Source organism: Orycteropus afer, unplaced genomic scaffold (genome assembly GCF_000298275.1).
Source record: "Orycteropus afer afer isolate SDZICR_OR568_19922 unplaced genomic scaffold, OryAfe1.0 scaffold00137, whole genome shotgun sequence".
NCBI lineage: Eukaryota > Metazoa > Chordata > Mammalia > Tubulidentata > Orycteropodidae > Orycteropus > Orycteropus afer.
This window is the reverse complement of record NW_006921724.1, coordinates 895,109-910,114: the sequence shown is the minus strand read 5'-3', so window position 1 is coordinate 910,114 and position 15,006 is coordinate 895,109. Positions and strand designations below refer to the sequence as shown.

At 43.3% G+C, this 15,006-nt stretch overlaps 1 protein-coding gene across 1 annotated transcript; it reads right to left on the bottom strand.

The window, feature by feature from the left end:
* Positions 1–507: 507 nt before the first annotated feature.
* Positions 508–12,418, bottom strand: RIPPLY3 (ripply transcriptional repressor 3). Its single transcript, XM_007945558.1, has 4 exons — positions 12,315–12,418; positions 11,194–11,260; positions 6,640–6,707; positions 508–829 (listed from the first exon to the last, which is right to left on the bottom strand). Exons 1-4 carry the CDS (start codon positions 12,416–12,418, stop codon positions 508–510), a joined length of 561 nt encoding a protein of 186 aa, XP_007943749.1.
* Between the last annotated feature and the right edge of the window lie 2,588 nt (positions 12,419–15,006).

The window sequence follows — 15,006 nt, the reverse complement described above, 5'->3', positions numbered from 1 at the left end:
TGGGCCCAGTGATATCTATTTTGCAAGGTTATTCATTGTTGATTGAATTTCTTTAATAGCTATAGGCCTATTCACATTATTTGTTTCTCCTTGCAGGAGTTTTTGATAGATTGTGCCTTTCAAGGAATTGGTCCATTTCATAAGGACCTGTGGTGGTGCAGCAGTGGAAGCATTTGGCTGCTAATCAAAAATGTCTGTGGTTCAAACCCACCAGGCACTCTGCAGGAGAAAGATGAGGCAGTCTGCTTCCATAAAGATTACAGCCTTAGAAACCCCATGGGGCAGTAGTATTCTGTCCTATAAAGTCTCTGTTAGTTGGATATATATATAGAGAGAGACAACAGGAGAAAGAAAAGTACTCATGAGTGGCATGCTAACCAGAGCCAAAGAGCCCCCACCTTCTGTAAGCCAAACAGAGAATTCAAAGGGTCCTGGCTATGCTGTTCCTGAGAGGACATGTGTGTAGGTGGGTCCAAGAGCAGGGCTGACTCGGGAGAGGGACTCTAATTATTTGGGTGAGGAGGACTCAACATTCCCTGGAGGGTCACCATGGGGGAGCAGAACCTTCCCATAGAGGCCTCTATATCTACTTTCTTGGTGCATCAGGTGGTCCCTGCACTTCCCCCCTGCACCACTTCCCATAGGGCCTTCTGCCTCCTGGCACTGGAGGGCAGAAGGTTGGATCTCTTCCTCTCGTTGTTCTTCGTCCTCATCTGAATCAGATTCATCGTTGTAGAAGTGAATCGTGGCTTGCACTGGGAAACTGGCCAGCACTTTCTCCCCGGAACTCTGCAGATATTCTTGGCGCTTTGAGACGGGCAAATAAAGTCTAATGTTTAAGAAACAAATATGCCATTAATGAACTTGAAAACTGTCCTAAACTCCTAGGGGATCCTTTTCCCCAGAAGCAGCTAATTCTCTAATTTTCTCCTCACTGCATACAATGTTTTTTTTTTTTTTTTAATTACCAGAGCATGAATAGACACCTAGATCCAAGACCTGATAATAAATTCCACAGGAGTTCAGAAATGGCCATAATCTGAATGAATGAGCAAATCAATTTAGAGTGACATAGAAAAAAGATTATACTTCAATAAAGGTAAAAGGAAACTGAAAACATTGCACTTCAAGATTAAGAGGCCACTCGGACCAAATGCACCACCAGACTCATCTTGTACTGTCTGTTGAGTAAGCCCTCGACTTATGGCAACCACATGTATAACTGAATGAAATGCTGCCCAATCTTCTTCCATCCCCGTGATTCAGTTGTGGATTGGACCATTGTGATCCATAAGGTTTTCATTGGCTTATTTTTGGGAGAAGATTGCCAGGCCTTTCTTCCTAGTCCATCTTAGTTGGAAGCTCCTCTGAAGAGGCCTTAACTGGTAGATGGGTGGTGGCTGTGGATGAGATGCATTGGCCATGAATATAACCTGGGTCTCCTGCCTAGAATTCTACCACTGAACCACCAATGCCTCATTCATCTTGGATAATATATGTTATATTTAGGTAAGACCCTACACATTCTTATCCTCATAAGGATGAGAATACTGTAAACTTTTGGGCTCTGGAATAAACTTTACTCTGAAAGCTTGACCTGGAGAGGTGTAGGGCCGGGTGCTTGCCTGACTCTGCCAAAATAGAAGCTTTGTTACTTGTAAAACCCTGATTTAAAAAAAAAAAAAAAAGGGAGAGGGAAACTTAAGTACACAAAATTTATAGCCCCTAAATTCCATATTTTGTGGAATTTAAGATTCTTGGTTTTCATGGAAAGTATTTACGATATCCTCCTCTCTTTTTCACCATAATTCCTTACCCTTGTACTTTCCACTCACTTAATCATTTGCATTTTTCTCTGTGGTCTTCTGAGGAAATGATTAATTTATTAATTGACCACTACTTATTTGCAAAGTTGCTTTCAATATCCCTCTTCTAGGACAGGACAAGAAGGGGAGAGAAAAGTGCCCCACTATAAATAATGTAGGAAAATATTCCTAAGATTTCCAGAGGCTTGAGATTCTCAACCAAGGGAGGATTTTTCCCTCCCCCTGTAAGGCAACATTTGTTAATTGTTGGAAATATTTTTGGTTATAATATTGAGGGTTAACTACTGGCATCAAGTGGGAAGTGGGTAGAGGCCAACATCCTACAATACTCAGGACAACCCCCACAACGAAGACTTATCTAGCCACAGTGTCAGTAGTGACAACCTTGAGAAGCTCTTCAATAGACAGAATGTATATCTGTATCTAAGGCAGAAAGTCAAGCATAGTTTATTTTTGGCCAGGTCAAAATTAGGCATTTATAACCCAGAAATCCCAATTCTAGGTAGATACCCATAGGTAAAAGCTGAAATGCAAACAGAAGCCTGTACACCAACATTCATTGCAGCTCTGAGTTTGTACTATGGCCAAAAGGTGGAAACAACAGAAATGTCCATCAACAGATGAGTGGACAAATAAAATGTGGTATACACACACAATGGAATACTACTCAGCCATGAAGAGAAATGAGGTCCTGATGCATGTTATAACATGGATGAACTTTTGAAAACATCATACTGAGGGAAATCAGTCAGTCACAAAGGGACAAACACTGTATGATCTCGTGCATATGAAATAAGCAAATATATAGATATTAATGGGTTGGGAGGGAGGAAGAAAGGAAAAGTTTTTGTTAGGGAGCAGTGAGTTTATGTTAATGATTTGGAAAAGGATGAGAATGGTTGCACAATGTGAAGAATGTAATCAATGTCACTGAACTGTATATGTAGAAATTGTTGAGAGGGTATATGTTTCATATATATTTTCACCACTATAAAAAAATAAGGCATTTGTGCAGAAGTATTTACAGGTGAATTTGTATGATGTCTGGGATTTGCTTTAAAGTATTCTAACAACAAAAAAAAGTATTTGGAGGAGGGTGATACGTGATAAGATCAGAAGAATGCTGATAATTATTGAGGCTGAGTGAGTACATGAGGTTTATTATACTGTTTTCTCTACTTCTGTGACCGTTTGAAATTCTCCATTAAAAAAAGGTAAAATAAAATTATATATAAAATCATATGCTCAGTTTGCAATCCACAGATATATGAATACTGCTCACATAGTAACATATTCAACCAATCAAAAATTGGGAGGAGAGTGTCTGGTGCCATGGCAAGCCCATGAGCAGGTGGTGCACATGAATTTTAACAGGGCTCTTGTGGTGTAGTAAGGAGCTCTGGTGGGTCAGTGCCTAAGGCATGTGACTGCTAGCCAGAAGGTTGGTGGTTCAAACCACCAGCCACTCCGCAGAAGGAAGACTGGGCAATCTACTTCTGTAAAGATTTACTGCCTCAGAAACCCAAACGGGGTCGCTATGAGTCAGAATTGACTCGATGGCAGTGAGTTTGGTTGGTCTGACTATGAGGCGGAATTGACTTGTTGGCAGTGAATGAGTTTGGTTTTTGGTTTGGTGAGTGGTTAAGGCATTTGGCTGCTAACCAAAACATTGGTGGTTTGAACTTATGAGCTGTTCCGTGGAAGAAAGATGACACAGTCTGCTTCCGTAAAGCTTTACAGCCTTGGAAACCCAATGGAGGTCACTATGAGTCGGAACTGACTCAATGGCAATGAGTTTGGTGGTGGTTTTTGGTAGTAGGGTGGTGGTTCTCAACCCTGGCTGCACAATAGGACCACTTGGGAGCCTTTAAAGATGCAGATGCTTGATCCCCAGAACAAGTGAATCAGAACGTCTGAGGGTCCTGTCCAGGCATCTGTATTTTAAAATCCCGAGTGATTCTATGAATATTGAAAACCACTGATATAAAGGATGTTAGGAAACCTCCTATTTCAAAAATCACTCTTTGGCCAATCTGAAGGGCTCTAAACTTCATCTTTAGAAATTAGAATCTCTAAGTTTTATTAAAACTTTCCAGCCTTCCAGGGCAATCAGGATAAAAATACCCTTAGTGTGGTAGCAGCATAAAACCAGTTAATATTAACTTGGAGGATATTATGCTGAGAGAAATAAGTCATCACAGATGGGCAAATATTGTATTAGTTCATTATTGTAAAAAGCCAAGGAAAGGTTTATGTAGGGAAGGAAACTTTCTTTGTCAGTTACGAAGGGTGGGAGGGGAAGGGAGGAAACACTGCAAAAATTTAAAAAATAATAATAAAATCAGAAAAGAAAAAAGTTGCTATTGAACTGACTTAACTCATGATGACCCCATATGTGTCAGAGTAGAACTGTGGTCCACAGGGTTTTCAGTGGCTGATCATCAGATACAGATTACCAGGCCTTTCTTCCAAGGTACCTTGAACCTCCAATCTTTCATTTAGCAGCCAAAGTTGATAGCATAGACTGGGTTAATTTCAGTGAAAGGAATGAGAAAAACAGAGACAGAGAGGCAGATAAAGATCCTGAACAAGCGCCACTAGACTAAAATGATGAAATGTACATATACAGGGAACAAGGGTACAGGAAGATACAACAATGATGGTCCTGATCCTGGACCATGAACACAGTAATGAGAGAGAGCAGAGGAAAATGCTCTCACAGATGTGCTTAGGACTGATTGTGGTGGAGCCATCCAGCCAATCTCTCATTTAGGCAAAACATTCTGTGTGTGTAAGTATAAGTGTAAGGAGTTCTGTTGGTATAGTGGTTAAGGCGTTTGCTGCTAACCAAAAGGTTGGGGGTTTGAACCCACCAGCTGCTCCATGGCAGAAAGATGAGGTGGTCTGCTTTCATAAAGATTTACAGCCTTGGAAACCCAACAGGGATTGCTATGAGTCAGAATTGACTCAATGGCAGTGAATTGTTTTTTTTCTGGTTTAAGTGTAGTTTATGTTTAAATAATATAAGAAAATGTGTTGAGTATATCAACTGACCATTAATGCACAAAATATTCAGATCTGCTCAATGTAAGTTAATAAATATAATAATCATTATGATAATAATAATAAAGAACATATATTATGTCCTGGGCAGTGTTCTAAGTGTTTTACATATATTATTTTATATATACTACATATTACATATATTTTACATATATTAGCTCATTTAAGCCTTGAAATAAACCTGTGAAGTACTGATTATTTTAGCTTCATTTTACAAACAAGAAAACAGTGGCACAATTTTAACAACAGTGGGTACTTTTGAATACATCAGGAGAAGACCAAGTGTAAGTAATAATCTAGCACCAAATATTTAACACAGATGTACTAGACACCCAGCACGTTTTTTTGAAGGTCCATGAATTGTGCAACAGTTATATTGCTTGGCTACTAAACAAAAGGTTGGAAGTTCGAGTCTACCTAGATGCACCTCAGAAGAAAGACCTGGCAATTTACTTTCAAAAAATCAGCCATTGAAAACTTTATGGAGCACAGTTCTACTCTGACACATAGGGGGTCACCATGAATTGAAACTGACTCAACAGCAACTAGCTTGGTTTTTTTATTTTTATTTTTTTATGTGCTTGACAATATGTTAGCTTGTATCTGTGGGAGAGAAATAGACATGAAATAAAACATCTAAATAAATAAATAAATGTATATGCATATATGATTCATATACACTAAATTTAATCCAGAAAAGCCGACTGTCACTGAGTCGATTACAATTCATAGTGACCCTTAGGGTTTCCAAGGCTATAAATCTTTATGGAAGTTGTGGTAGTTCGGTTTATGTGTCAACTTGGCTGGGCCTGGCTGAGTGCTGGGCAGCTGGATGTAGTATTCCCCATGATGAGGCTGGTAATCAACTCCATGGTGAATCTACTGTGAGCAGCTGAGTAGCTACCTTAGGAATGTGGTCTGCTTCCTGTATATAAGGAGAAGCCTTGGGGAATGGTCTCTAGCTTATGACACGCTTGGACCCTGCATGTAGCTGTATCATTGTTCAGCAACCTGCCATGCCCTGCAGACCTTGGGACTTACAATGGTCTTAAATTAACGGCCTGCCGTGTGGTTTGGTAACATCAGGACTGTGCCTTTTTACTTGTCAACCTTTGGTTTCTCAGCCTCAGCAGCCAGTAGCTGTCTGAGTGAAGAAATGCCTCTAGCTCCAGTGGGCTGGGAGCAGGAGGCAGAGCTGGACCCTAAGGTTGAGGGGCTTTCAGCCAGCCCCTAGAGCCTGGCACTTTGAACTTGGACTTAAAGTCTCCAAACTATGAGAGAATAAACTCCTGTTTGTTAAGGCCATCCCATTTGTGGTATATATTCCTGTCAGAGTGGCACTAGGTAACCAGAACAGAAATAGATTACCTCAACTTCCTCCCACAGGCAGGGTTTGAACTAGGGTTTGAACTGCCAACCTTCTGGTTAGCAGCCAAATGCCATAACCACTGCACCACTAGAGCTCCTTAAATAAACTTAACACAAGGCATAATATGTAATGGGAGGTGTAAACAAAAGATATCAATGAAAAAGAGAGGCCAATTCCAACTTGGAACTGAAAACTGATGAGTGAATAAATGAACGGATTCCAGAAACCCAACAAAATACCCTTGAACTTCCTTGGAATAAGAAAACTAAGTCGTATCTGAGAAAATATACTGAATTATTTTTTCACATTGTTGAAAACACACACAGTAGCATATAGTGATATTTAGGGTAAAAGGAAATTGTCTGTGAAGTTATGTGTTACCTTACAGGATGCTGAAACCCAAAGGCCCCCTTCGATCCAAAAGTTTGTTGATCACCTCCAGGCTCAAACTGTAAAGACAGATACATATAAACTCAGAGTTAAGGAAAGGATTCGTCCTGAGTTTTTAAGTAGTCTCCATTTTTCACTGTCAGTACTAATTTTTGAGACCATTTACAATCTAAATAGTATTTTATAAGCTCCCCTTCCCATTCCTGTTGTCTCTGTTCAATGTCCTGGGCACTGTGAGGGATTCAACAGTGGAAGGTGAGTATGATGCAGTCCTTCACTTTCACAGTCTAGAAGGGAAGAGACATGATTATATGCAAATAACTACACATAATACTAAGACTAAGACAGTAAGATTCTGTGTAGGTCTCCTGTTGTTGCAGTAACAAAATATCACAAAGTATGTGGCTTATAAGAACAGAAATTTATTGTCTCAAGGTTCTGGAGACTGGAAATCTGAATTAAGGATGTTAGACATGTTGATTCCTTCAAGACTTTAAAGGAGAATCTGTTCCATGACTCTCTCCTAGCTTCTGGTAGCCCCAGGTATTCCTTGGCTTGCTGCTGCAGAGTCACGTGGCATCTTTCCTCTGTCTTCCTGTCTCTGTGTCTCTACTCTTTTATAAGAACACCAGTCATACAGGATTAGGTCCCACCTACTCCAGTATTGGGAGCTCTGGTAGCATAGTGGCTAAGGCACTTGACTGCTAACCAGAAGGCTGGCGGTTCAAACCCACCAGCCATGCCTCGGAAGGAAGGTTGGGCAATCCTACTTCCGTAGTGATACTGCCTCGGAAACCCAAGGAGGGGTCGCTATGAGTCAGGGTTGACTCGGCGGCACATAACAACAATAACAACAACAGCTCCAGTATTAATGTTAATTTAACTGATGACATCTTCAAAGACCCTGTTTCCAAACAAGGTCATATTTACAGGTACAGGGGTCAGCACTTCAACATATCTTGGAGGGATACCACCACAAAACCTGGCCAGGGATGAGCACATTCTGCCCAAACTCTTGAGGATGCTGGACCTGAATGGATTTGGCCAGAAGTAGAGTTGGGAGCTCTGGTAGCGTAGTGCCTAAGGCACTTGACTGCTAACCAGAAGGCTGGCAGTTCAAACCCATCAGCCACTCCTCGGAAGGAAGATGGGCAATCTACTTCCATGGTGATACTGCCTCGGAAACCCAAGGAGGGGTCACTATGAGTCAGATCCAATTCGACGGCACATAACAACAACAACAACAATTAATCGCTCAGGTTCATTCTACCACCACAGGCAACCTGTGCTGCTGGAGGTGGTTCTACACTTTGATGGCATAGAGTCTAATGCTACAATGAAAACGTTGGTGGGCACTAATAGGCAGTGTTAGAGGAACAGAGAATGAGTAGCTTCCTCTAAGGGTTTGATTCTAACTTTTGTTATTAGTAGTTGCCAGTGAGTTGATCCCAACTTATGGCAACCGCACACATGCAGAGTAGAACTGCTCCAGAGTTTGTAAGGCTTTGACTTTTCTGAGGCAGATCACCAGGCCTGTCTTCTGAGGCATTACTGGGTAGGTCACCTTTCAGCTAGTATTGTAGTTGAGTCACCCAGGGACTCCTAACTGTTGTTGTTGTTATGTGCCATTGAGTCAGACCTGACTCATAGCGACCCCTCCTTGGGTTTCAAAGGCAGTATCACTACAGAAGTAGATTGCCCCATCTTCCTTCTGAGGAGTGGCTGGTGGGTTTGAACCACCAGCCTTTTAGTTAGCAGTCAAATGCCTTAGACACTAAGCTACCAGGACTCCTAACTAGACCCTATGAAATATACTCACCTTTACATATTTTAAACACTTTATACATGCACATAAAAATGGTTGATATGGCAAACGTTTTGTTATATATATTTCACCACAATGAAAGAAAAAAAACTTTATGGTAACAATATTCTGATTATTTTCCAAAAGATCTTATTAAAGATCCCTTCTGATGGCAGGAAGAGCTCTGGTAGCATAGTGCTTAAGGTACTTGACTGCTAACCAGAAGGCCGGCGGTCCAAACCCACCAGCTACTCCTCAGAAGGAAGGTTGGGCAATCTACTTCCATAGTGATACCTCCTCAGAAACCCAACCTCCTCAGAAACCCGACGAGGGGTCACTATGAGTTGGATCTGACTCAATGGCAGTGAGTTTTTTTATTTTGTTTTTTTTCCCTGATAGCAGCGATGGCTAAATAGTCTCACTTTGATAGTTAAAAGGGAACAGGAATGTATGTAAGGTTAAAACAAACAAACACATTGCTATGGAGTCAGTTCCAACTCATGGTAACCCCATGTGTTACAGAGTAGAACTGCTCCATATAGTTTTCTTGGCTGTAATCTTTACAAAAGCAGGTTGCCAGTCCTTTCATCCTTGAGCCTCTTGGTGGATTTAAATCGTGTCTTTAGGTTAGCAGCCAATTGTAAACCACTTGTACCACCCAGAGTAAGCACTGTGGTTAAGGAATGTTGTGTGTGTCTGTTCTTAAGAGTGAGAGAACAGATACCAGTAGAGACAGTAAGGGTCTTGCCCTCATGGACTAAGGCTAGTAAGTAGCCTGGAGATGTGAGGACCGTGCCTGACTTCCTCCAGGAAATCACTCCCTTGTAGGCCGGCCAATGGCCAGAGGGAAAAGCAACAGAGGCAAGAAGGGTTTACATGGTTGTTATTTTTCCCACGTAGGGGAGAGAGGCAGCTCCCTAGGGTGCTAGAATACTAAGTGGGTCAGGGTGAAGAGTGGGGTGATCCCACTGCTCAGAACATAGGACCTTGAGATGCCATGTCTGCTAATGATATTCCCCAGAAATAAACAAGGCTCTGAAGCAGAGGAATTCTCCTGCTTTGTGGGGATAGGTAGCTGTTGATCAAAATTGTTCCTGCCCTTGTGTGAGGGCTGCACTCACCCTGCGGGGGACACCAAACAGGTTCATAGGGCCTGTGGTCATCATACACTGACCACTCAGCCAGGCCAGTTCTGCTCCTCAAAGGGCTTGTCAGGGGTAGTGGGGAGCCAGCTCTACAAACACCACAGAACCCCTGGCTTTCTCTCCGCAAAAATCCATGAACACACTGATCCATCCACTTTGCCATGCTGACAAGCAACTAGAACATTGCTACAGCCTAATGTTTTTCTGCAAGTAATCTTGATTTTTCTCACATATAGCCTTGTCATCATAATAAACCAAACCAAATCCGCTGCCATTGCATCAATTCTGACTCATAGCAACCCTTTAGGACAGAGGGGAACTGCCCCATAGGGTTTCGAAGGCTGTAAATCTTTATAGAAGCAGACTTCCTCATCTTTTTCCGAAGAGCAGCCAGTAAGTTCAAACTGTCAACCTTTTGATTAGCAGCTGAATGCTTTAACCACTATGCTGCCAGAACTCCTTTGTCTTCACAATAGGGGCGAAAATCTGTCCTACAATAGAAAATGTGCTATAATATTTTTATTTTTACAAACAACTGATAGGTCCCACATATATTTCATTGAAAAGAAAACTGGATAGATGTAGATTTCCATATTCTCTCTCTCTCCCTATCTCTCCCTCCAAGCTCCTTTTAAATCTTATGTTTAAGAGTTTAACCTTGAACCCAAAAGAAGACATTATACATAAGAATAATTGAGGCTAACAAGGACCTTGTTAATTTGAGATATATTTTCTTTGTTTCATTCTTTAAAGTATATAATAAAAATAACTAAAATTCTCAATATTCATATCAGTTTGATAAAGTAGCCAAAATATCCAAATACAGTGAAGGTCTGCTCTACTGCACCAGAATTTTCTTAACCTGTTACCGATAACTACACACTAAACCATAAGCCACATGTGTTATGTAAATGAAATACATGGTCTTTCCAGATTAACTAGTCTGCATTTTGAAAGTCATCCATTTATTTTTAAAAGATGACAAAGGAGAGGTAAATTCTGTAAAAGCGAGTCATAGTATAAAGTAACTGTGTTGCCAATGCAGACTAACAAAAGAATAGTGGTGGCTATTAATCTTCACCCACAAAGTCCTGGGCCTGAGTGTATTTGCTGAGACAACATGAGTTATCCCAGGAGCACTTGCAAACAGTGCCGAAAGTGCTCTCAGAAAGGGCCAGACGGCTGGTGGGGCTTTTAACCTGCATCTTCTGGGCAACCCAGATGGGGCTCTGCCCTTATTTGCATTGCGACACCAGCCAGGCACTAATAGTGCACTTAGCTTTTCTCAAAGGTGGGGGGAGGAAGGCAGCCACAACCTTTTTTCTGCCCCACTTACCAGCAGGTTTACAGAAGAAAACCCAAAATGGAAAAAAATTCTTTGTATTTCACATAGAAACAGCTTGTTTCTTTTCAAAAAGGAAGCAAGCAGGAACCCAGTCTATGTGGGATTCAGCTGTGATTATCTGAGCTCATCCTGGCTCCCCCTCCCAGACCCCAGGTAGTCTTGGGTTGGATCACCAAGTGGGCAGAGGAGGTCTTTTTGACCACTTTTTGGTGAGATCGGTTGATACCTACAACACTCACACTTAACCTTACCTGTGTTCTGGTTCCCATCAGTTCAGTATCTCTAGATGTGGGGCTCCAAGGTCTCCAGGGTGTGGAGCTGGGAAGGCAAGGATCATGAGAGAGTGAGGCAAGAGTTATCATTCTGATCACTTCTAATATCTGCCTAAAAAAGAGTCACTCTAGAATATTCCTTTAAGTTCTGAGCCTGTAGGTAAACTAGACCATTTTTGGTTTTCTCTCCTGGGCATGTTCCCAATTTTCTGCCTTCATTTGGCTTTAGGAATAAGTCCCAAATCTAACACGGGGAGCTCTGGTAGCATAGTGGCTACGGCACTTGACTGCTAACCAGAAGGCTGGCGGTTCAAGTCCACCAGCCACTCCTCGGAAGGAAGATGGGGCAATCTACTTTCATAGTGATACTGCCTCGGAAACCCAAGGAGGGGTCGCTATGAGTCGGATCTGACTCGACGGCAAACAACAACTAACACGGTTATCAGGGGACACATTGTTGGAGGAATCTCTCCACTTCAATTCAGGGTTCCCTTCTGTAGCTGGCAGTGGGGGCAGGCTACTCTGTCACTGCTAATTTAAATTACACCTTTTTGGTTTTTTGAAGAATGATTACTCTATTAAGTTCTATGGTGCAAACAAGAGAGGATCTGTTTTCCCTGGCTGCCTCACCCACTCTGCCCTTGGTAGAGGTTCTAACTGCCATTGATCATTCCACCTGTTCACATCTAATTTGATTTAACAACAACAACAACAAATTTTACAACCTTAAAAAGGGTTGGTTCCCCGAGGATAGAGAATGCCAAGCCTCCAGAACACGGAAGACCTTTTTGGTGACAGTAAACTTGGGGGACACCCTTGCAAGTCTTGCTTAGAGGCCCCGGACTTAGTGTTTCCTTCCCCAGCCCGGTGAATTAAAAATCTTCTATAACGTGAAGCGTGGCTCATTTCCTCTCCAGGTACGGCCAAAGCCTCCGCACTTGTGAATTGTGCAGTGGAATCGACAGATTCCGCGCCCCCTTCGGTCACTGGCTAAGGAATTGGCTTGGTGTCGCGGTCGGGCTCGGGCGCTCAGCAGCTAGCTTAGGTTTCTGCACCGACGGACGCGCGCCTTTCCACCGGAGCGGTGGGGAAGCCCTCACCTCTCGGGCCCGAGCGGCTGCGGTGCCCTTCCGGTACCATCTCTGGGACAGTGACAGCTGCGCCCGCGCGCTTCCTGGGTTCCTGCTGCCGCCTCAGGTCTCATAACGCCCGCTGAGTCCGCGCTGCTCTAGCCGCGCCAGCGACGACGGCCGCCCCTTTCCAGCTCCAGCCAAGGCGGGCACTCACCCGCGCGTTCGGCTCAAGGTTTAAAAAGGGGACGGGGAGGGGACGCGGGAATACGGGGTGGGGGCGGAGAGGAGACAAGAGAAGCTCCGGAAAGGGACGGGGGAAGTCAAGGATGGGGAGGATCAAGCTGGAGTAGGGGGAGCTGCGGGCGAAGGCGGATGAGGCGACTTGTGGAACCTGGGCCAGGGGTGGAGAGGGGACGTGGGAAAACGAGGTGGGGGCTCCCAGAGGGGTGAAGAAACTTGGGGAGGGGGCAACAGGAACCTACACTGGGAGCCCCGGGAGGAGGCGTAGGAGAGGCGTGGGCCGCGGGCCTTCAGTCTAATGCGCTCTCTTCGGGGTTGGGGCTGCCGGAGGAAAGGGGTCCCCAGCTTCTCCCCATGCTCCTGCACCGCCCCCCCCCCCAGCCCTTGGGGTGCTGGTTCCTCTCTAAAACAGGTTTGGGACAGCTATAGGAGCCTCGGACCTCTCGTGAACTGGCGCTGCCGGCTGCAGCGCTGGACTAGGGCGCCCCGGGACGCCCCAACGCCGGGGCTCGAACTCAGCGCAAGCCAGATAAAGTGTGGGCAGCGACGCTTCCAGAATTTGGAGGTCCAAGGAGACGAAAGAGCGAGAGGTGGGCTGCCCCATGAGAACGTCCTTCCCACCGATTTGGGCCTTGGAAGAGGAAGCAGGTTTTATTAGGAGAGAAGGATCCTTTGGTTAGCCCGCGGCCACGCTTAGAAAGCGCCATAGTAAACTGGGACCCGCCTGTGCCGGACGGGCGGAGCGGCTGCTCGACTTGGCGACACTTCCCAAGGCGACCTGGGATTGCAGGACTCAAGGGGCGTCGGAGTGCTGCTGCCACCATCTCAAGTGCAGAGCCACGGGCCATCCGACAAAAAATAAAGTATTTGAGGACGTCCAGGCCTGGTCTTCTAGACTCCTTTCTTAAATAGACTCTGCTCCTCATTGCGCCATTGTCGCTGCGTTTGAGAGTTAAAAAAAAAAAAAAAAAAAGACGAATTTAAAGGGGCAAAATGTTTTCAGACTTTTTTTCAACAAGGGCAACAAGTTTTGACAACAGTAACTAAATCCAGTTAAAGGCAAAGTGCAAAGAAGGGAAAATTACTATACCCTACTAAAATAAAATTTTAGGTGTCTGGGCAGTGCAAACAATTTAAGTTCCACTAATCTAAAAGTTGACTGTTGGAACCTGCCCAGATGCCTGAAGGAAAGGCCTCTTGATCTCCTTCCATAAAGATTCCAGCCAAGAAAACCCAATGGAGCAGTTGTACTCTGTATGACATGGGGTCACCATGAGTCTGAATCAACTGGATGGCAACAGGTTATATAAAATTTTAGACAACTAATTAAAAATACACTAAGTGAACTATTGCTCAGCTGATAAGAGAAATAAAGTCCTGAAGTATGGATGAACCTTGGAAACATACTGAGTGAAATAAATCAGTCATAAAGGGACACATATTATATGATCTCATTCATATGAAATATCTAGAATGGACAAATGCATAGACACCAAAGTTTATTGTGTTGATGGGAGAGGAGGTATTCCTATTTAGGAAGCACTGAGTTTCTGTTTATGATGGTAGAAAATTTGACTTTGAATATTGGTGATGGTTGCACATGATTAATGTAATTGATGTCACTAAATTGTACACATGAAAAATAAATTGGCAAATGATGTTATATATATTTACAGCAATAAAAAACGATCATTAATAGGCAACATTGAAACAATAATTAAAAAAAAAAAAACACCATTAAGTCGATTCCAATGCATTGTTGTTATTGTTGTTATGTGCCATCGAGTCAGACCCGATTCATGGTGACCCCTCCTTGGGTTTCTGAGGTGGTATTATTACGGAAGTAGATTGCCCAACTTTCCTTCTGAGGAGTGGCTAGTGGGTATAGCCACCCTCTCGGACAGAGGCTGCATAGGCTTTCCAAGGCTGTAAATCTTTATGGAAGCAGACTGCCTCATCTTTCTCCAGCAGAGTGGCTGGTAAGTGAACTGCTGACATTTTGTTAAGCAGCTGAATGTTTTAACCACTGCACCATCATATTTAATCTACCAAAGTAGAAAGAATTCCAAAGGGGAGACTGGACACCAAAATATGGGTGCCTTGAAATGAGTATCTTCCAGGTTGTTGTTGTTAGTACCATTGAGTCAATTTTGACTTATAGCAATCCCATGTGATGGAGTAGAACTGTCGCAGAGCGTTTTCTTGCCTGTAATATTTAAGGAAGCAGATCACCAGGTTTTTCTACCATGGAGCCACTGGATGAGTTCAAACTGCCAAAACTTTCAGTTTCAGGGCACCTTGCTGAGAAAGTTTGACATGTAGCACATGCTTTAAAAATGTTTTCCCACATATATATGCACACCCATGTTCATTGCAGCACTACTTGCAATAGCCAAAAGATGGAAACAACCTAGGTGTCCATCAACGGAGGAATGGATAACCAAACTATGGTACATACACACAATGGAATACTATGCAA

Bases quoted from the DNA above. Each gene is read 5' to 3' on its own strand.
- RIPPLY3 (XM_007945558.1), bottom strand. From the start codon at position 12,418: ATGAGACCTGAGGCGGCAGCAGGAACCCAGGAAGCGCGCGGGCGCAGC. The intron at 11,261-12,314 runs GTGAGGGCTTCC...TTGCCTTCCCAG, and splicing joins CAGCCGCTCGGGCCCGAGAG to CTCCACACCCTGGAGACCTT. The intron at 830-6,639 runs GTAACACATAAC...CTTAAACATTAG, and splicing joins GGGTTTCAGCATCCTGTAAG to ACTTTATTTGCCCGTCTCAA.